The 23,322-nt window shown below is 38.6% G+C and overlaps 2 protein-coding genes across 2 annotated transcripts in view; one reads left to right on the top strand and one right to left on the bottom strand.

Moving 5' to 3' along the window:
- Positions 1-3,983, top strand: part of LOC102204294 (potassium voltage-gated channel subfamily D member 2-like) — a 96,146-nt gene extending 92,163 nt beyond the window's left edge. Inside the window, exon 5 of the mRNA XM_005734169.1 lies at positions 2,610-3,983. Coding sequence (XP_005734226.1) covers positions 2,610-2,796 — 187 coding nt within the window. The 3' untranslated portion in view covers positions 2,797-3,983. The remainder of the gene's footprint in view (positions 1-2,609) is intronic.
- A 6,979-nt stretch (positions 3,984-10,962) lies between these two features.
- Positions 10,963-22,704, bottom strand: LOC102214143 (NACHT, LRR and PYD domains-containing protein 12-like). Its single transcript, XM_005734305.2, has 7 exons — positions 22,618-22,704; positions 18,519-18,751; positions 16,613-18,395; positions 15,421-15,621; positions 14,118-14,291; positions 11,872-12,045; positions 10,963-10,987 (listed from the first exon to the last, which is right to left on the bottom strand). The coding sequence occupies exons 1-7, from the start codon at positions 22,683-22,685 to the stop codon at positions 10,978-10,980; spliced, it is 2,643 nt and encodes an 880-aa protein (XP_005734362.2). The 5' UTR covers positions 22,686-22,704; the 3' UTR covers positions 10,963-10,977.
- Between the last annotated feature and the right edge of the window lie 618 nt (positions 22,705-23,322).

Here is a 23,322-nt window from a genome sequence, read left to right as displayed (position 1 = left end):
TCCCGATTTCCTCCGTTACTTTCACCAGTAGCTGGTAGCCTCATGTTTATCAGCAGTTTCCACGGCTAACTAGCCAGATCAGAGCCATTTTCTGTCAACAACCTCCATTTTAGACCCACCTACAGACACGTGACTAGACAGACGCCACATGCAGTAAATTTGGGACCACGTGGGGTTTGGCCTTGTAACTTCTGAGTGGTTGAAGTAACGTGAGTGTGGCATCATTAATGTGATCCTATTGGCTCAAACGATTAAAAAGAGGTGTCAATTATGCAAATTGGCCAAAAGAAACCAAAGTTACAGCCCCATCAGAGTTTAAAGGGCCAGAGACGCTCCATGCTCACGGCAGAAAAGCGCCATTGCCATGTAAATATGTGGTTAAAAAAATATTCAAAAACACGCATTTTTAGGCCTGTTAATAAAATTAAATAATTTCTGCTCTTTAATATCTACAAAATTCAACTAACATAGTGTCCAATGTGTGCCAAAATTGGACATTTTTGTACAATGTCTGGATATTTATGTATTGACAGTGCTGTAATTTTTCACTTTTTCACTTTTCTTTCTTTTTTTTTTTTTCTTTTTTTTTGTGTGTCCCGTTTGGATCTTTGGCCATCAGAATTGTTGTCTTAAGGCCAAGAAAGATGCCAAGCGGATTTATTTTACCAAGTGGATCATCATGGCCTTGCCATATTGGTCCATTTGATTGACCTTTATTTTAATTATGAATTTATTTTATTTTCAGTTGCTACAAACGGGACAGTTTGGACAGGCAGAAATAATAAGAAAGAGAGGGAGAGAGAGAAAACCAAAGGGGAGAAGAGACGGTGAGAAGGGGGGGAAGAAAGAAAAAAAACAAACAAACAAACACCTGGGTCACCTGTATGGAGAAAAAAAACAGAAGCAAACAACAAAGAGCAACATCATCACAATAAACTAGCTAGCAGTAGATATTAAATAATAAACGATATTGTGCAGCACGCAAGATAGACAGCGCACAATGTGCTTTGAGGCAGCAGCCAAGAAAGCTGTAGTCCGCGTCTGTGAACACCCGTGTGTACACCTGTGTGCATACCTGTGTGGATCAGCATGCTTGTATTCCATTTCACTGTTTTCACTTTAGAAACATAAATCTTTGCACATATGATGTTTATATGTTGGTTACTGAATTTCTGGAATGAAATATGAACGGAGTCACATTTTAAAATGGTTATATGCTACAAAATAAATTAAAAAAAATTAGGTGAGGATAAAATCTACTTACATTTTCTGTGTTCCAGTCTCAGTAACTTTGACACAGTAATATCTGCTGCAATATTTACACCTCTGATGAAATTTTGATACCAAGATTGTATACACAGAGTTTGTAATTGCAGAGAAATACTCAATTGTTGGCATTTTATTTTCGAACAGGAAACTCAGAAAACCCTTTGGGGTCCATCAGGTTAAAGGAAAAAAAACAGACACTCTTGCAAAGGTTCTAGATGTATGGAAGTGGATTTAATTGGATCGGAATTTCAGGAGCAGGACCACACCTCCAAACACGCTCCTTCGGATTCTTATCTATATATGTTCCCCCAGTTCTACAAGCTGTTCATTCTCATTTACATGCCCCAGCCTCCTCCCTCCCCTTTTATATTCTTTAACTTCACTTCTATTTAGTACATGGGGACCCGCTAGGCCTGGAAGCCGCCGTCCCCTTCGAGGCCTTCCCCAAACCGCAACTCAATTCACGTCCAAGCCATTCACCTGTATCTACTAAAACACTGTCACACCTAAAATAAGGCGGTGGGCTCAGCTAGTGACATTATTTTTAGAGGATTTGATCCTGCTAGAGATACCAAAAGTACTTTTAGAAAAGGTCATTTTAGTTAAATGTTTTTATAGATTTTAAAGTAGTCTTTATGCAAGTTTCAGGATTCCAAGTATTAGAGGTTGAGTTTATTTTGGAAATTTTGGTGCGTTTGAGGAGTTTTCAGGAATGAGGGCATTTTAGAGCTGTCAGTACAGGCATGTGAGCTATCTTTACTGGAAGCATTGGATGATGTAGAGGAGGCTCTATCCTTTCTTTTAGAGCTTCTGGAATTAGGTTTACATGATCTGCACTTTTACACAAAGGTCGTGTTCATCAATCAATCTGAGTAAAACTTCAAGTATTAAAATTCAGTACTGACAAATCCAAACCTTTTTGTATACCTCAGTTGTAAAATTAGTATAAATGACTTAAAATTGGTGCAGAAAAAAAGAACTGAGCAAGAGATGTAATTCTTTAACTTTGATTTAGATTAAAAAATATATAATTCAGATGATAAAATATAATTTGAATTTTAATGTAAAATCATTTACATTTACATTCTTATAAACCCAAATTTTCTTCACAACAGAACATAAAAAACATATTAAATGTTTAAACTGAGACTGAGAAGCATGGGATGGGCCAACATAGGAGTGGAGAAGCCAGCAGTACTAAAAGGGAACTGAGATGAATTGATGTGTTTACAACTGAAACACATGACAGGAAGTTGAACTAAAGTCCATTTGAACTGCTCAAAATTCACCTTTGCTTGTGAAGACTAAGTACTAAGTATCTCTCCTTTGCCTCTCTCTAGTCGTTCCAGTCGATCCAGTCTCAATGCCAAATTTGAGGAGACGGTTCCTTTAAACTGTGACCAACCCTACATCACCTCCGCTATCATCAGCATGCCCACGCCACCTGGCACCACCCCTGAAGGTGATGAATCTACCAGCTCCACTGACTACTCCCAGGCCAACATTGTGCGGGTGTCTGCACTTTAGGCCCCAAAAAGACCCTCCCACACTACCACCCACTGCGCTGGAAGACGGCAGGCGTTGGCGGTCTACAGCTTGAACCACACCAGACTCAGAGTAGGCTTTGGTAGCTGCATCATGTGTCCACAATGGAAGTGATGGGTTAGCTTAAATGCTTCAGACCTGCCGTGGAGAAGCAGGTCTACAGGTCACACTAAAACTGACTCTGATTTGGACTGTAGTTGTTTATTGTTCTCTCTTTTTCTTCTGGGAGGATTTTTCCGCTGGCAAAATAGCAGCCGCCTGACTGAAGGTGGATCTCTGCTTCTTGCTGAGAGGACATCACCACCACCAACGTATCTTTGTCCTGAATGGTGGCTTAGCGAGCCAGCACTAAGACACCATTGGATCATTCTGAAATATGTTTAGCACAGAGACTGGCAGCTGGGGTCAACGCTTCACATTCATTATATGTTGAATCCTCTTAGTCAGTTACTAGTCCATTTAGCTGAATTTGACTGTCTGGAGGTGGACTTTAGAGCCAGAAGCTTAATGTGAGCTAACCAGACTTGTGTTTTAATCAAGCTTTAACCTTTTAAATTACCTGCATTACTTTCATATTAGGTCTACCGTACTCCTTTGAAAGATAATGTAGAAAATACATAAAGCATCAGACACAGCGTTTAGTTTAGGCTCAGAGGTCCTCAGCTGATTTGAACTTTATCTCCAATCACTGGAATTCACTTAGCTGGGCTTGCAGTCTTTGTGCTAAGTTAGACTAAACCTGTCCCAGTAGAAACCAGGATGAGACGGATGGTGACGGAGGGTTTATCATCACACTGTCACACTTCTGAACCTGACAGACCCTCTGTGTTTGTAGAAAATGTTCTGAGGACATGTTGAAGGTTGGGACTCGCCATTTGTTTTGCAGTCTTCTGAGTCTCTTTTATAAGTACATATTTGTCCTTGGTGGAGGCTGTTTGTTGCTAAAGACTTCAGCGTTTGTCCTATCATGGGTGGGACAGCAGATATTTACAGCCTGCACCCAGTGATGAAATATATCATGTAATGCATTATTATTATTTTCACGTTATTTTCTTTCAGTCATCATATTTTTTGTTATTATTATTTATTAGTGTTGGTGAATGGGAAAGTTTATCTTGAGGTGTACGTGCTACAACAGGGAAATTATCTTTTTTTTTTTTTAATTTTATTTCATGGATTTTATTTGTTCGATTTTTAATTATCTTTTTATTCTTGTTTTCATTTTTTGAAATAATGATATATTTCCTTTTACCCCACATCAGTAGTTTGTGATCTGCTGGCTACAGCCCTGAACATGTGAGTGCCCCACGGTGTGTTAGCCACAGACAGTGGGCGGGGCTTTTCTTCTGAAAAGATGTGAACGATTTGTATTTGCAGCTGTCATGAAGAAGAAGAGGATGAGGAAAACAGTGAGCATGCTCAGTATCTGTGCGTTCCTGTCCACGGACCCGTGTGTTTCCATGTAAGCCAGGACGCTCCTCTGCATGCACATCTGGCTGGTGGTGTGAGCAGTTCGGGTTCTAGTACTTATTCTGTAAATATGAGTTTTCTAGCTGCCCTTTCTGACTGCCTTCCTCTCTGCTGTACAGAAACACCAAACCGCCATCGTGCAAATGTTGATGTCAATTTGTGATAAGAGAATCTTTCTGTTGTTGCACTGGGTCTGGCAGTGATGTGTATTGTAAATCTTGCAGACTGATTTGATGCACTTGTTGCCTGATGTTTTTTTTTTCTCATTGTTCACCTGAGTGTTGGGTTAGGTGACGGGAAACAGATTTACAGCTCTGACTCTGAGCTGACAGCTGGAACCACAGTTTAAACAGAAAATGGGCAAACCACCAGTTACCCACAAAAACAGCCACAACAGCAAAAAAAGTGCTTTTTTTTTGCTGTTGGTGTTTCCATCAAGAACCTCTGTTTTACTTTTTGGTTAAAGATTTTAACAAATATTATTTATCTAAAGTACAAATTAACAGATCCCATTGTTTGATGTAAAAATGACCAAAAAAGTGATTTTGTAGTATGGAAAGAAGAGCAATGAGTATAAAATCCAGTGTTAGCTGCCTGTGTAGCTTTCACATGCTTATCTCACAGAGACACGTGAAATGATCGAGCTTCTTCAACTCAGCCAAGTAAATTTGTTGCCTGAATCACATTAAATGGAGACTGAAGTAAAAAATTCAACCAAACATCCAGAAGTAATCTATGATCAGTCTTTTGGTCTCCCTCTTCTGAGTGCGGGCATGGTCACACTGACAGCCTGAAAGCTGCATTTCCTGAAATGTCCAGCAGGCAGCAGTGAGTCAGTACCCACAGACTCGCATGTTAAAACTTTACAGCAGAAATAAACATGTTTACAGCCTGATACGCAAACTGTTTGTCTCTGTAGATATTTCCCCCTTCATTATACCTGTATGTGGGGAAAATGTTTTTGTAACTTACCTGATTAAAAAATGCATTAAACAGGTGAGTTATAGACTGTATAATTAGGGGTGTGGTCTCTCTCACTGACATGCAGATGGCCACACACATGTATACTAGGTTTCACCTCAGCTAACTGGAGTCCCTGAACTGGACCTCTGGACAGTGTTTGTGCTGTTGGAGCCTTTTGGAGCATTTTTTATGACATCTTGTGACGAATAACAGGGCTTCTATGAGGTTACTGTACTAACAGACGGTCCAGGAAGGTGGAGCTCCAGTTCTGGTGAAATTCTAGGATTTTATTTGGAATGTTCTGAGAACTACTTAACAGGTATCCGTGTCTGTGTAATGCTCCTCTACTGTCTGTGGATGCAGACTTATCATTAGTTGATAACTTAGAACCAACATAGTAGCCAAATACAATCACTTCTGGAACCAAAAAACAACAACAACATGACAGCAGCTAAAATGCTAGCATGATATGTCAGTCCACTGATGGATGATCTCATACTTTCATGGCAGTGTTTGGGTTTTCTTGTATCGTCACATCAGCAACATCAAAGCTCACATGTGCTGTCAACATAGTTGCAACATCTTTAAGCTTTTAGAAAATTATTTTCACATGTTTCTGTGAGGTGAAGTTGGATTAAGTTTATTTCTCAAAAATGCTGAATCAATAAGAAAAAAAAGGGAGAATAAGAAAACATTTCCTGTCTTATGGAATATTTTTAGAGCACTCCAGATTTTTTTATTTGTCTGTCTCTGTCAATAATAATTTATTGTTATTATCTACTCCAAAAACCTTCAATGTGTGGTTTTAAAGGTTTAAAAAGGGTTTAGGGTTCATTTCATTAATGAGTTCTTAGGTTCAGAGTGGTGTTGATGCTGTCTGCTGGGACCCTGATGAATGTTGAATATCTGCTTGTAGATTTTGGTATACAAAAAAAGTTCTTTGAATCTGTGTGACTCATCATGATGTGCCGTACACACCAAGTCTTAAAGCCTCATCATTGCAGAGGTGAAACACCATCAGTTTGTTCCCGTTTTGATACAAAGAAAACAATTTTCTTACGAAACAAACTGAAACCTCTCATTCTTCTTTGGGGAAATATTTCTCTCTCTGGCTGAATTTTAGGGATGTGTTGAAATGTTGGATTTTTCATTTCTACGCCATGTATGGAATAAAAAAATATATGGAAGTAAGAGCACAGAAGACAACATTTTTCTCTTGCTCCAGAAGTAAAGAGCAGCTGGTATTGGGTTCTTACTGTCAAAGCTTGACTTGTTTGACTCGTCAGAATGAGGATCCAAATGGCCAACCCTGCTTGCAGCACCTTTACAACTTTAGTCATCCATGTCTGCGCAAGTTTAATGTGACTTATGCAAGTGACTTCTCTATGCTTTCCTTTGTTTTGTAAGGACAACCTCTGCTTTGTATTTAGGGTGCAGGGGACGGGCTGAGGGGGAAAGGATGAACATATTTTTGAGGAATTTATTATTATAAGTGTTAATAGTGCACGTGTGTTGTAATTGTTCTGTAATTTCTTATTTTTAAAATTATTTCCATGAGAGTTTGTAGTGTTGTATGTTCAATTAACATCCCATGATATTTTTCTAAAGTTGTTAGAACATGCATGCATTTGGAGCAGAGATGAAGTGATAAAAGAAAGTGTAAAAATTAGAGACATTTATGACAACTATCACTTTTGTTTGTTACAGCTTGTGTTCATCGAAGATAATATCTAAAAGAAAAAGAAGCTCATGGTTTTAGTCCGGTGCCGTGTCTGAGTAAACAGAATAAAAACATTGTCCTATTCAAACACTTCCCAGAGTTTGTACGTCTCTTTTCAGAGGTGGGATTGAGAGATCGAAGTCACCCAAGCTCTCATTATTAAAGAACTTGACATTCAGCCTGTTATGATTAAAGTGATACAGAGTGCTACCTTGATGTGTCTGTGCTAATATTAAAGCTTTTTTAGGTGACACTTTATAATACAACTCGAAACTAAGGGCAAAAGTACCCTGTAATTACATGTAATTTCAACATATTTTTATCTGAAATTTAGAGGAAACAATGAAAAAATTTACACTAAGTAATTTCACATACTTTGTAATTACCTGGTAATTATCCAGAAGAACATACAATATTTACCCTTTCAACACTGTACCTTGTGCGTTCCAAGGTTGGGCCATTTTATGAAGTCATTTAACATTGCCTTACTTCCTGATATTTTACAGGGAATGAAATGCAGACTTTATTTAAAATAATTTTAAATATTATCTAATTAATTTTAAGTACTGTGCAATTCCATGGTAATTTTCTAGAAAAAAAAATTCCATGTATTTCTCAGGGAATGATAATGATAGACCCAAGTTTATTTTTATCTGTTTTTCCTTCACAGACAATGTTCACCAGAAACCATTCAAACTTACTGCCACCTATGCGGACCAAGCTCTTGCAATGCTTGTAGCCCTGATACGGGCTACCACAGCAATCGGCTAGAAACCAAAACAATCACAAGGTTTTCAGTGCAGATTTTCAGTGTCTTCCAGTAGTTCTATAAGGATGGCATACCTGGCTGCTTGGGACAATCTGCCAGGGGAAAACTAATGGCCTATGCTACCTTTGGCTACACTGGCTACAGGGGCCTGGCTAGCTATGTGTTTTTCAAGGGTGTGAAGCCGAGGGTCTAATTCAATGATTTTGGCCTCCAGAGCTGCAAACAAGCTACATTTGTTACACGTATAATTACTGCTAAAGGAGGCCAAGGAGTAAGTAAACATCTGACACAATACGATGGAAAGTGCTGGAGGGCCAGGTAAAGAGGCCGTGCTGCTAGCGAGTCGGCTACAAACTAAGCAAGCTGGCAAATCCCTAAAGGCAGTGCATGAAAATAACCAATGATCTTCTTATGGCAGCTGACTCCAATTTACTTTCCATTCTTATTCTCCTCAATCTGAGTGCTGCTTTCGACACTATTTCTCACTCCATTGTCCTTAGTAGGTTAATCTCCATTGGTCTCTCTCATACTCCACTAGCCTGGTTTAAATCATACTTATCTGATCACAAAGTATTATTATTCGACTTAAATCCTTTACTTTTAAACCCTTTCCTGGGGCCCATTGTTTTCATTATCTACCTTCTTTGTGTGGACACATTTTTCATAAATATAATATTCAGATTCACTGTCATGCTGATGTCACCCAGCTTATCGGTCCACTAAACCTGATTCTGCTCTTCCCCCATCCTCCCTCACCCTCTGTTTAAATGAACTCAACTCATGGTTCTCTTCTTTCTTAACAGTAACAAATCAGAGCTTCTTCTGGTAGGCTCTAAATCAACCTTATCTAGAACTAATAGCTTTTCTATTACTATCAATAACTCACCGGTCTCCGTTTCTCCATGTGTGAAAAGTTTTAGTGTTATCCTCGACAGTACTTTACCTTTTAATTCGCATATCAATAATGTCACTCGGTCTGCATATTTCTAATTGTGTAACATTAATTGTCTCTGAACTTTTCTCACTCCACATGCTACTGCCATTCTTGTTCATAACCTTGTTACTTCTCGGATTGATTACCACAATTCACTCCTTTTCCATCCATAAGCTTCAACGTGTCCAGAACTCCACTGCCCGTATTATAACCAGGACCCCTTCTATTCACCATATCACCCCTGTCCTGCAGCAGCTTCAATGGGTCCCGGTCAAATATTGCATTAATTTTAAAATACTTTTGTATACATTTAAAGCTATTCATCAGCTCTCCCCTCTGATTTGATTCAGATCACCATCCCTTAGATCCTTTCCTTTGCTTTCTCTCTCTGTTCCCTCTCCCCGTCTTGCCGCTATGGGGAGCAGGGCTTTCAGCTGCTCTGCGCCTCGACTTTGGAATTCCCTACTTCCTGATATAAGAAATATCACTTGCTTTTCTCTCTTTAAGTCTAGACTCAAAACTCACCTGTTCAAAATAACTTATCCCACATAGCCTTCTCCATTCCGCTATTTTAAATCTATTTTATCCTTTATGATTTTGTAAACCGCCTGCTTTTATGCTTGCTTTTTATTTCTCTGATGTGTACACTGTCCTTGTGTGTTCTGAAAGGCACGTTCAAATAAAATGTATTATTATTATTATTATTATTTTTATTATTATGAATAAACAGAGAGTATGCTTCAGATACAGCACATGATGATATGAAATAAGGCGTTATCTATTAGTTTTAATTAAATTGGCTTCACACAAACACCTCTGTGTGTTGTAACAGGCACAGGAATTGATACTGTACTGCAGAGAGATCATACACGTCACTACCAAGCACTTACACACACACACCTTTATACACCAAGTGACTTTTTGCACAATACTCAGTCTTTTGCACATTTCTATTGCACTGTTGTGTCTTGTATCTGCACTGTCTTGTGTCTATATTGTTCTCTTCTGTCTGGTGTTGAACTGTCTTTGTTTCGTTTTTTTTTTGTTTGCCATTTTTGCACATTGCAATTTATGTAGTTCTGTGTTGATTGTCTGTTATATGCCATATGTAGCACAACAGTCTTGGAGGAACGTTGTCTCGTTTCACTGTGTACTGTACCAGCACACATGTTTGGAATGACAATAAAGCTACTTGACTTGACTTAAACATTAGCTGATAAACTTGAGAACGGTCAGTAAAATGCATTCAGCTTTGTTGCTATGATTCTTTGGCTGAATGGGTTTAGGCATCTTGGCAGAAACTCTCCAAAAGAATATCATGGCTTTTAAATATAGCTTTGCAGGTCTCACTATAACATTGGTTGGTTTTCAACATACCAACAAGTATTTATAGAAAGTTTCACAACTGTGATAGAACAAGTTATTTGCGAGTTTAAATAAGTGTTATTCTTTTGATCTATGCTGGTGAAAATAGGCTGTGAGTTATTACAGGTGGAATTTAACCTTTTTTTGTTCTGTTGGTGCTTCCTGTTTGCAACAGGAAGAAAAGCTCCCACCTGATCCTGTCAAAATCAACTGATGTATTTATAGAGTAATATAATATTTAATAAAGGCATGTGATACTTTTATCTTTTCAGAGTCACAGGCAATCCAAGTACAAAAGGAGGAGTCTAAATTTGGTACTTCGTTTTTATTCTTACATTTTTGAGCCGTCATAGCTTTAAGAGCAGACATCCATCTGAAGATTTCAGGGCTTAAAACAGATTGAAGTTTACAACTTTAAAATCGCAACAAAATTTATTTTACACTACAAGTGTAAAGACACAATTTGGCCTTTGGTTAACACAATTTTTCCCCTTATAATTACTTCTAAGTGTCAGTATCCTAGAATATATGGCAGTTTAAATAATCTGCATCAATTTAATTAATTTGATACAGAGGAGAAATAAACACTGGTATAATTTAAAGATTAAAATTTTGCATTTCAGTGTAAATTTTGGTTTTCAATAACTCAAACCCAGAGCTTTTGTGTCTCTATTGGAGCAGAAGGATTGGTGTCCCAATGTGTTGGCAAAAAGTATGTAAAAGACAGAGCAGTCCAGATCTACAAATGATGCTCTGATCCAGACGACACACAGGCATGATAGTGTACTGTGAATTGTTTCTGACAGTGGAACTGTTTGGGCAAAGGAGCGCACAGTAACATGCCCTGGCAGACTGTCTCTACATACAAGTTTCTGGAATCTCAGCTTCTCGGGATCATCAGAAAATAACTTATCCTCTCTCAGCATACACCCCATCTTACCATCACTTCCATCTGTAGAGAGAAGAAATAAATAATACCCAAGTCAGTGATTTAGCACATCCAGTATAAAAAGCGAGGCACTGGAACAGCTGTGTAACACAGTTGTCTTCCTCTCGTGCCCTATGTTAACATGTTGGAGTGAACCTGCTAATCCTGAAGCTCATACACTTCAGAGTCTCACTACAGAAACCTTTAGCATGAAGTCTGTTTCCACTGTAGATTTCACTCAATTCCACAGTGAAAATGAAATGCTGAATCCTGAAAGCTTCATTATTGCACAAGCACTTTGTCAGGTATTCACCCTTTGTTCTTTTTTTACGTTCCATTTTTTCCATTTTTCACCACGCCAGGTGTTTAATCATAAACTTCTGTTTTGGCTGTAGGTCCTGGCCTGTATGGGACACCTTGTGGGTCTGGATCTGGACCGCGGTCCGCCTGTTAGTGACCTCTGTTTTATAAGGATGCTATATGTTTGTATCTTCTCTGTCCTGTTAGACCCATGTGGCAAAAATCAGCCTGGTTTAACGTTTTTTCTATTTGACTTAGGGCAGTTATGATATGGCATGTTTGGGTGAAGGAGAATCAGCCTCTGATACACCACATACCTATGAAACATCTCAGTAAAAGTAAGTCAAATAAAAAAAAATTAAGATTATGCTGTCATTTCTGTATGACACTGAAGTACAAAATGCTTCTAGTGGGTAGTGTCATGGTTGAAAGGGAACCTGAGCAGCACTTTATAGGCTAAATCATCATTTAATAGCTGCTCACTTCTGGCTTTCTCAGTGGTTGCGGTGTTTGAAGCACCCAGCTTACATAGACTGGGTTCTTCAAAGAAAGCAACCCTGAATTGAAACGGTACTGCTGAAAGCAATTGGACCGAAACCTCTACCTACTTCAGATCCTCCAGTCTGGAGTGTGGACACTTCACAAGATCAGACAGCTCTTTCATGGCTGAATCCTGCAGGTTGTTTTCCCTTAAGTCCAGATGTTTCAGATGGGACGGGTTGGACTTCAGAGCAGAGACCAAAGCAGCACAGCTGATTTCCGACAAACTGCAGTTACTCAAGCTGCATAAAGAATAAAAGAAGAAACTGTTGTCTTTCTGTCAGTGATCTGAAGAATCAATATCAATGTTTAAACAGTTTTGTGAAGTCAAACACTATTAAATATTAGTAAAGCATTAGCAAGTGCCTAATTCAGTTTTAAAGCATTACTTCTCCTTAATATGTCATTTATAAATACAGATATAAATGTTTACTTTTGATTAATAAGCTTATATATAATGTGCTGGTGTTATCATTTAGAAAGTCTCAATAACTGATTAACAAAGTACACACACACACACACACACACACACACACCATTAGAGTGCTCTAATGTGATGATATGGTAATATAGGGTCGTTAAGATACGATGGAGCCTGCTCATTCTTGCCCTTGTATGTGATGAGAACAATTTTAAATTTAGATTTAACAGGGAGTAAATGAAGAGAAGCCAATATAGGAATAATGTGCTTTCTCTTTAGAAAAGAATTTAAAAATGAAAATTAAAGTACCTTAAGACTCAAACAAGTCTAAGCTATGTCCACAACAGGAAAATGACATAGACAAAGCACAAAGAGATACAGAACATAGAAATATTTATTCTCAGCTGCAAACATTTGTGTGTGTGTGCATGCATCTAAATACTTTGTTAATCGCTTATGATACCATGAACATGTTATATATAAGTTCATTAATCAAGAATAACATTTATGTTTTATGTGTTTATAAAATACATCCTAAGGAGAACTAATGCTTTATAAATGATGAGTTAAGCTCTGAGATGTCTGCTGTTCCCGTCAGTGGCCTCATTTAATAATATTTGCTTGGAAATGTTGGGAATGTTTTAACCTGCTGAAGAAGTTTGTTACCATGCAAAATTACTGTTGGATCATTGAAACCTGTGTATTGGCCTGTTTTGTTCTTGGCACATTTGCATATTGGGAAATTTTGATTTCATTCAATTCAATTTAATTAATTTTTTCCTTTGAAGAGTGGTCATTCCCTTAGTGATTGTATGGAGGCATGTGACACACGACACAGGAGCTCTGGTTTTACATTCCAACTTTTTTCACCTCCAAACATGAACTGAGCATATTGCGCCCAAACACAGCAGAATCCTTCCTCTCAGCTTGGGTGTAAGTGGAGTCCTCTAGTCGGTCACCAAAATTGCATTTTATTTTCTTTACATTCCTTTTATTTTTCATTTAATGGCATATGGTGTTTTGGAAAATAGTAAACAATGACCAAAGGGAATAAAAATAATAATTGTAATCATTGTTGTTATTATTAGTAACAGTAGTGATGGCTCGTTCATCATGTTTACATTGAAAAAGCAGTAAGGCTGTCATTTGTTCATATGCAAGGTCAGGGGGACTATTTTCCTAAAGAACAAACCAATTAAACTATGAAAATATTGATAAATTAAAGATTTGTGCATGAAACATTCGTATCCATGTTTGTTCACTGTGTGGCAGGGAGATTTAGGCCCCAATAAGCATGACTCCAGAGACAACAAGCAAACTCAAAAGACAGGTCAATTGCTGGAACTCATAGAAAACCAAAACCAAAACTAGAGACTAAAGGGACCCAACAGAAAACAGGAATACACAGCTTGTGGGAGAATGAAAGAAGGATCTGAGGAAAACTGGGTGTTTAAATAAACACAAGACATAGTTAGCGAGAAAGGACACAGCTGGGGAAAATAAGACACAGGTGAACAGAATCTAAATGATGAGACAAGGGGAAGCAAAACTGAACACAAAGTACATGTGATGAGGGACTCACAAAATAAGACAAGAAATAAGAAAACACAGGAACAGAAAGAGAAAGACAGAAAGGGAAAACAAATATGAAGACAAAACTGACTTCACACCGAAGATGCTAAGGACAAAACACAAAGATAAAACTAGGAGAGATTACACACGAAAGGAAACTATTATAATCAAACAAGGAAATAAGAGCTAGAAACATGGAAAACAGAATTCAGAAGGAGAGGAAAATAATACTATACCCAAAAGACTAAACAATATACTCCTAGAATAGAAACAACTTCATATTAATCATAAATTCTAAGAGAATGCTAACAGGCAACTGACCTCAGCGTCTCCACTTTACAGTGTGGACTCTCCAAAAAAACACAAATGTGTTTCACTCCTAAATCCTGCACATCATTTTTGCTCAGGTCCAGATTTCTCAGATGGGATGGGTTGGACTTTAGAGCAGAGACCAGAGCAGCACATGCAGTCTCTGTCAACCTGCAGCACTTCAGTCTGAATAAAGAATAACAAAATTTCCTTAATCACAATATTTTGCAATAATTTGAGACAAATCACTTTTAGCACTACGTAAAAGAGCCAGCAATAATAACTGAGTTACTGGGGGATGTGAAAGCTTTTAAAGTCGTATCTGGCATCAATCAGTGCCTCTTGTCACCAAAAAGCACTGATTGGGTGCCTCTCACTGCAGTGGAATAAATACACGTGTTCATAGCAGAAACCAGATATGCTCCAGGTGGAGGAGTTGGGACTCCCAGTGGTTGAGATCTGGCTAGTGGCTGCGCATTATGTGTGGCAATACCTGCAGCAGCTATATGATTGTTTTGAAAGTCTGATGACCAGCAGTGTCAATATCTATAATCCTTTTTTCTAAGATCTACACAGTTAATGTGCACAGAGGCCCGCTCTCTCCAAAATACAAAATCTGTGGGTCTCTCTCTCTCTGTTATTAAAAATAATTCTATAACCAGTACATGCAGTAGTAGCAGGATATAATTCACTACAAAAATAAAATAGACGGAATAAAAGTTTTCTCAGTAAAGGTCAATGTAAGTAGCTCATTCAACACAGTTCTACTATAAAACTACAGAAGAATAGTAGCAGCAAAAGTTTTACCAATATATATCTAATAAAATTGTTACTTGTGTTTAGTTCCTCTACAACGAAGGATTCAAGTACAGCAAAATATAAAGATTTGGCAAAGGTAAGAACAGTTTTAACTGACCAAAACATGTCGGTGATGCTTTAGAAATGCATTAAACAAGTTAGCGTCTACCTAAACACGACTGCACACTGTGACAAAGTGTTCTCCTTCTTTGGACTATTGCTTAACCTTGAAGGGCACTGAAACACTACACATATATAGGCTAATTTACACCATTGAGCCCTGCATTCAAAAGGTGACATAAATGTGACACTGTCTGTGAAGCTGGATTTAAGAGTGCTTAAATTTAAAGTGCTCGAAACATATTTAGCGCCATCTTCAGTCAGTACAGAATGTTACATTACTGGGTTGGTTAGTTGGTTGAGGCTAACAGACTTAGACTAATTTATGTTATAATGGGATTATTTAATAGTTCCAGCAACTTTAATATCCTAGAAAGAAAAGTTTAACTGAACAGACCTCAAAGTCTCCAGTCTACAGTGTGGACTCTCCAGACCAGCAAGCAATGGTTTCATTGCTGAATGCTGCAAAGAGTTGTTTCCACTCAAAATATGCAGGGGTGTGAAGCTCAGGTCCAGCTCTGTCAGATGGGAGGGGTTGGACATCAGAGCTGAGCCCAAAATTTCAAAGTGAGTCTCTGAGAGCCAAGCTTTACAAAGTCTGTGATGTAGAGGAGAAAACATGTTATTATAAAGAAGACACTTTAGATTACTCCCTAAATTTAATAAGAAGCAGTTTCTGTTTGGCATTTTGCTTTATGACACTAGTGGTTCAGCTAACCTGATCTGACTGACATTAAACAATAGTTCGCCAGATGTTTCTTGGGCAGCCTCTCTTTCGCTTGCTTTGGGGGTTCCAGCCTGCTTTATGATGTTGGTTGGAGGTTTGCGTAGAGTGTGCCCTACCCAGCCTAGGAGAGAGATTTCCCATTCATTCCTAATCTGCATATGAATGGGATAAGCACTCACCCACTGCTTCAGCTTCAAATCCACAATTGAAACATTTAGAATCTGTTGTTGCGTGGTATAGGAATAAAACTAATAACTCAACAGTATCAGACCTGAACTTCATTAAATATAAACATAATGAAATATTTCAATGTGGATGACATATGACTGTGCTTACTTCCTTAAATAATGCTTCCCAGCATTATTTTTAACTTCTGAAAAATTTGTTCAGCACAAACACAATTAATAATTCAGTAGGGCTGAATATTTTTCAACATAATGTAATCAGAAAGATGTTGTTAGATCATGAACTACTGATCTCACATGATCAGTAGTTCATGGTGTCTCATGTTGGTTCTTACAAGTTTTATAAAAATATTGCTCTTGAGCTGATTTTACTGAATAACTTTACTGATTTCATTTATATTACTGAAACCAAATAACTGCGACACTCAGTAACGGCTTCAAAAATTTTAAGCTACTGACAAAATGAAATAATTAGAATAATCTTTCATTATAAATAAATATTTTCACAGTTTTTGAATCAGCTCCAGATGTGTGAGAAGATCAAACTGAAATGTAATGTATGGGAAGTAAGAAGAAAAGTGTAAAAGTATAAGAATAACATTGGGAATATTGTAGTGAGAATATCTGATAAACTATACAACTAATGTAAACTGATTTACAATCACATCTGGACTCACAGAGCCTTTCTGCTGTTTCTCACAGCTGGAATCAGTCTTAAATGTCCCTCCTTTGTTGTGTTGTACTTCTCCAGGTCCAACTCATCCAGAACCTCATCTGACATCTGCAGAATGTAGGCCAGAGCTGAGCAGTGAATCTCAGAGAGGTTCTCTGATCTGTTCTCAGACTTCAGGAACTTTTGGATTTCTTGATATACTAAGACGTCGTTCATCTCTATCAGACAGTGGAAGATGTTGATGCTTCTGTCAGGAGAAACATTAAGTATGTTCATCTTCTTCAAGTTAATGATGATTAGCTCAATGTGTTCTGGAATATTGTCTGTCTGACCCATTAGGCCTTTTAAAAGTTGTTGGTTGGACTCCAAACACAGGCCATGAAGGAAGCGAACAAACAGGTCCAGGTGGCCAGTTTCACTTTTAAGAGATTTCTCCATGATTCTATTCAAAAAGACATCCAAAGATGAGATGTCTTTTTCCTGGAAGTCCTGCAGCACCTCTGTCTTTTTGTTGTTGTAACAGTGGAACATGTAGACAGCAGCCAGAAACTCCTGGATGCTGAGATGAACAAAGCAAAAGACTGGTTTCTGGAAGATCACACACTCTCTTTTGAAGATCTCTGTACAAACTCCTGAGTACACTGAGGCCTCTGTGACACTCAGACCACACTGCTCCAGGTCTTCTTGGTAGTACAGGATGTTTCCTTTCTCCATTTGTTCAAAGGCCAGCCTCCCGAGCTTCAGGAGAACTTCCCTGTCAGCCTCCATCAGCTCCTGTGGACTTGTCTCACGTCCCTCGAGGTACTTGTTCTTCTTCCTCTTTGTCTGGACCAGCAGGAAATGTGAGTACATGTCAGTCAGGGTCTTGGGCAGCTCTCCCCTCTGCTCTGTAGTCAACATGTGCTCCAGAACTGCAGCAGTGATCCAGCAGAAGACTGGGATTGTACACATAATGTGGAGGCTCCTGGATGTCTTCATGTGGGAGATGATTCTGCTGGACAGCTCTTCATCATTGAATCTCCTTCTGAAGTACTCCTCCTTCTGGGCGTCAGTGAAGCCTCGTACTTCTGTCATCCTGTCAATATAATCAGGAGGGATCTGATTGGCTGCTGCAGGTCGAGAAGTTATCCATATGAGAGCAGAGGGAAGCAGATTCCCCTCGATGAGATTTGTCAGCAGGAAACTGACTGATGACTGCTGTGTGACATTAGACACAAGCTTTCTGTTGATGAAATCCAATGAAAGTCTGCTTTCATCCAGGCCGTCAAATATGAACAAAAGTTTACAGACAGCGAGCTTCTCTGCTGTGACCTTCTGTAATGCTGGATGGAAAACATGGAGCAGCTCTAGAAGACTGTACTGCTCATCTCTGATCAGGTTCAGCTCCCTGAATGAAAGCAGAATCACCACACTGATGTCTTGGTTCTCCAAACCCTCTGACCAGTCCAGAGTGAACTTCTGCACTAAGAAGGTTTTTCCAATGCCAGCTACGCCATTTGTCAGAACCACTCTAATTGGTCTCTGTTGGTCACATACGGCTTCAAAAATGTCTTGGCATCTGATTGGAGTGTCATCAAGAGTCTTCTTTTTGGAAGCTATCTCCAGCTGCCTCTCCTCATGTTGGTTATGAATCTCTTCACACTGTCCCTTTGTGATGTAGAGCTCAGTGTAGATGTTGTTGAGAAGAATTCCATTTCGTTTTTCATCAGTTCCTTCACTCACATGTTCATATCTCCTCTTCAAACTGATCTTATGTTCATCTAAAACCTCCTGCAAACCTGCAATTGCTGGAAAAGAGAAAAAAAAAACTGAAACTAAAGAACATAAAAATATCTCTAATACTTAAACAAATCAACAAGAAATCCAGCTTTCAGAAATTAGTCCAACAGCACACAGAGGTTCAGACTTACTTTGTTCACAGCTACTCTGACTGGTAGTCTGGAGTCGAGCTCTGATACTGGATTTTTCTCCACAATGGGGACAGGGGGAGTCTCCCGATGAAGCAGCCTGGTCCCAGTATGAGGTGAAGCACTGTCTGCAGAACCAGTGTCCACAGCTGGTAGAGACTGGATCCTTCAGGACATCCTGACACAAAATACAGCAGCACAGCTGCTCCTCCACACAAGCATGACTTCCCTTCTCTCTGTGAATGACAATGAAAATTTATTTTGACCAATACAAACCACTGGCATAAAAGAAATACTAAGGTTTAAAACCAGCACTGGCTTCTACAAAAAAAAAAACAACTTTGGCATGTTTATAGTTCTGAGCACCTAGTAGTCTCTCCTTCAGCATCTTTTAATTCTGGTCTATTTTGACTCCAAACAAAATTACTTTATTGTATTTTATTTTCTTGAAATCATTTTTGTACCAAAAAAATAAATTCCAGAATCTGAGAAGGCTTAACATCTTAAAGATTTTAAACTGTAACCAGTAACACCACTGTTTCATGGGATTATTAATTGAAAATTTCTGTCAGGGTTATTGATGTGGCAGGCAGGATGTGGACCCAAGTGTAGGACTCAAGGCACACATGGGGATAAACTCAAAGAGGCTGCTTTATTTGCTGTAAACATCCAAGCGACAAAAATACAAAACTTAACCTAAATGGGAAAGAAAAACTAGGGAGCTTGAAAAACACTAAACAGAGAAATTTGGAGCCAGGAGTTAACTAGAATGATTAACACAGGAGTAAAACAGAGAAACATACAACAACGAACAGAGCAAAACACAAGGCCTAAATAAAACAAGGTCAAAATGAGGGAATGGGAAACAGGAGGGAAATACAGCTGGGCTAATCTTACATAACAAGTTACGGAGGAAGAAAAACTGAATACACTGAACACAGGACAAGGAACTATCAAAGTAAAAAGAGAAACACACAGACCAAAACTCAGACTTAAGACCGAAGCTTAACAAAGTGACTGGGGAGACAGGGAATACAGAGACAAGAGTGACTAGATGAAACACTGGACAAAGGAAAGGCACAGAGTAGACAGGAACAGAGACTATGCACAGGTGAGATAAACACTAAGGGACGGAAAACTAAGATCACGGAGAACTTAAGAAATAAAGAAAACCAAAATCATGAATAACAATAATCAAAGAATACTAAACCAAAAATGCAAACACTGGGTCACCAGACCCAGGATTGGGACAGTTACACCTGACAATTTCTGAATTTATCGAATCGACCATCATCTGTCCACTAATAGTTGCCCTTCATGAAAACATTGGAATTTCTTTTTGAGTGTTTGAAGCTAAAATTAAGCGTTACAATGACCATCACCGGTGCAGCTGACAGTTATCAAGTGGTGGGTATATCACTATTCACTAACTTTTTTTTTTTTTCTTTCAAAGCGTGTGTATGAGAGAAATTTTAATATTGTATGCCTGGAGTAGATTTTAGTAGTTTTTGCTGTATGACTGCGAGCATTGAGCCTAGTCCTATTATTCTTTCGTGATTTTTTATTTTCTTGTTTTGTTTTTATTTTTGTGTCTTTTTCACGCTACTTTTGTTTTACAGCACCTTGGGCGTATTTTCAAACTTTTGCCGCCTTTTGGTGAGTTTGTTTAAACACATAATTATATTTCATAATTATATTTCCTCAAGGTTAAACTCTTCTGGATGTCATTGTCTCAAATTTAATCATAACTCCTCTGACCACCACACCACAAGTGAGACATTTCTTCTTTTGCATGTTACCGGTTTTGGGCACTGACCTGTAACTCTGTCAGGGTTGGTTTTATGGGGCTGAATCCTGTTATTCTGGCACCGGGAACACACTGTGGCACAGTGTTTAGGACTGTTGCCTCACAGCAAGAACTGTGTTCAATTCCACCATCAGGCTGGGATGTATGGAGTTTGCATGCTCTCCCAAAGACATACAGTTCGTCTTGTTTTCATGATAGAGCTTTAACCTAAATGTGTAGAGACCTGCTGCCGTCTGGTCAGCGCCTCAGGTCAATCAGGTACCACACCTCCAGACTCACAGTTTCTTCCCTTGAGACAATGTTAAGACTGAGTGTCGAAGAGAGAGGTGAGGCCCTACTTTCACACTCTGTGGGCAGTATCTGAGGAAGTCCTTAAACCACATACAGATGTGGATTAATATGTGGGAGGCCAAGGTTAATTAGTTCTGCTATCAGTCTTTTAGTGATGATTGTTGAATGCCGAGCTGAAGTGTATAAAAAGAAACTTGGTATAACTGTGCTTGAAGCCAATATAGGAGAAATATGTTCTCTCTTTCTAGTCCGTGCCAATACTTTCACTACAGCCTTTTGGATTAACCGAAGACTTTTCCAGGAGTTTTTAGGACAGCCCAGTAATAATGAGTTACAATAGTCCAGCCTACATGTAATAAATGCATAAACTAGTTTTTCATCATCACTCTGAGACAGGACGTTTCTAATTTTAGAGATACTGTGCAAATCGAGGAAAGCAGTCCTACAAATTTGTAAACTTAAAGACATATTTTGAACAAAAATGACTTTGTTCAGATTTTCCAGTGTTAGGGAAGCCCAGGCAATGACATTAAAAGATGATATCTTTACCTATTTCTAAATCTTTTAGGGCCAAGTACAGTAACCCTAGTTTAATCTGAATTTAGAAACATTAAATTAGAGGTGATCCAAATTTTTATGTCTGTGTCTGGATCGATGTATTGGCATGGAGAACAACTCAGTATTAGTATCTTGCCCAAGGATATTTGCCATCCAGACTGAAGCAGCAGAGATTGATCCACCAACCTTCCAAATAGCAGGTGATTTCTGCTACCTTCTGAGCTACAGCTGCCAACGTGTTATAGCTCAGTAGCAAGTCCTAAGTATTTACCACTAATGTTGTGTTGATTTCATGTTAAACAATTACGTTTTTCCTGTCAAAAGTGATTGTTCCATTACATTTCCTGTAATGTAACAATAGATATATTTCATTACTTGTGTAAGATTTTTATATCAACTTTACTTCTTCTGAACATTACAATTTTTGAATATCTGTTTGTTACATGATTTTATCTGATGAAACAAAGTATTCTGTTTATCACAGGCTACTTTAGGGCAGAGTTTACAAGGACATTTATTTTGAAACATCTAAACTTTTATAGAGTCACACAAAGTAACACCTTGCTTATGGTTCTGAGACCTTTTTTGGACTTGTTATTCATTCTTCAGAATTATGAGATACTTATGTTCATGTGATGTTCAGGTTTTGAAAGCCTCAGAGTTTTGTTGCTTATGTTTCCAGGTTTTGGTTGTTGTTTGTTTTCATGTCTGTTCCCTGTTTTTGCTGTCCACTCTGTCTCTGTGTTTTGTCCTTTTGTCGTCTCAGTCTCTAATGTCTCCATCTCTGTTTACTGTCCCGTCCCAGTGTCAAGCTTATGTCTGTTTCTTAGTTTGCATTACTTCCTGTTTTATTTTGTTCAACGCCTGTCTCACATATGTTCAGATTTGCTTCCACTGTCTCATAACTCCGATTATTTCCTGTGTTCCCTGGTGTATTCCATCACATCACTTATTACCTCATGTGTATTTAAGCCCTTGGTTTTCTTCAATTGGTGATCCCCCCCCTCATATTACTGTATGTGTTCTCTCATCTATCTGGCAGTGTCGGTTTTCAGTCAGTTTGCTCCAGTTTAAATGCCTTATGTGTTGACATATTTGCCTTGGCCAGCTAATAAAGCTGCGTATGGTTCACTCTGCCTTCCATACAACCATCCCATGACAAGTTTTTGTTATTTCAAATGCAAAACAGCTAAAAATAGTTTTGCATGTACATTTATCCTATGTATGAATTTTACATCCTCAAGCATAATTTCTTGTTTTAGGATGAGCTACTAATGATTATACAGCAATCCTCTGTTATCCTATATTATGGAAAATAACCTTCTCCAGAGTAGATTCAGCCCAATTAACTTACTCAATTCTTACAAATGCTTCTGAAATAATATAAAAAGACTGAAACAACCCAAATCATATTCAGCTCAATCCACAGTAGAAGCAGTCTCTTACATTGTGTCTGAGGGTCCAGGTTCATGACTGAAGACTGGAGGAAAATCTTTGGAATGGTCACTCTTCATAGACAGACAGCTGGGTGCTGGGGACTCTGCCCTGATCTCCTTTTCCTCCAAACTACTCATCTTCAGTCAGCCTGAGAGCAAAACCAGCAATACTGACTGCAATGGAAATAAAAGCATCATAGCAATCGTGTTTACACAACAGCCAAAGTGGCAGAACAGGAAATATAACAAACTCTTGTTATGATCCAGTGATGTGTTTGTTTTGTGTTACTCCTCCCACCAGAGGATGGCTGTGGGAATCTTTCCCCTTTTCTCTCCTAGGAGGTGGACACCTGGGCGTGGCTGCTAGGTATCTGGGTGGAATCTCTGCCTATCCTCGGATTGGATAATTGATGGATCACCTCCAGTACTTAACTACCGGATGACAGCCACCTGGCCCCTCTCCCCGAACCGCCACCACTTAACCAAGAACCTGTTTGTTGATTTATTGCAGTGTAGAGTTTTTGTGTGTATGTCTGACGTTATTATGTCCATTTTGTAAATAGCTGTAAATAGATTTGTCAAGTAGCGATCGTACGCTTTGTTCACTTTGTATATATCCTTCACTGCAGCAGCGTAGTAGGCGTGAGAAGCCATTTTTGTTGAATAAGTTTTCTCCTGTTTTTTCATTAGAAAGCTAGGTAAGTGAATTGTCTTT

This window comes from Pundamilia nyererei, unplaced genomic scaffold, assembly GCF_000239375.1.
Source record: "Pundamilia nyererei isolate P.nyererei 1_Seehausen unplaced genomic scaffold, PunNye1.0 scaffold00057, whole genome shotgun sequence".
NCBI lineage: Eukaryota > Metazoa > Chordata > Actinopteri > Cichliformes > Cichlidae > Pundamilia > Pundamilia nyererei.
Note: the sequence above shows the minus strand (reverse complement) of the source record. Positions and strands in the feature narration are given on the sequence as shown.

Bases quoted from the DNA above. Each gene is read 5' to 3' on its own strand.
- LOC102214143 (XM_005734305.2), bottom strand. From the start codon at position 22,685: ATGAAGAGTGACCATTCCAAAGATTTTCCTCCAGTCTTCAGTCATGAA. The intron at 18,396-18,518 runs GTAAGTCTGAAC...TCTCTTTTCCAG, and splicing joins TCAGAGTAGCTGTGAACAAA to CAATTGCAGGTTTGCAGGAG. The intron at 12,046-14,117 runs GTCAGTTGCCTG...TTCTTTATGCAG, and splicing joins TGTAAAGTGGAGACGCTGAG to CTTGAGTAACTGCAGTTTGT.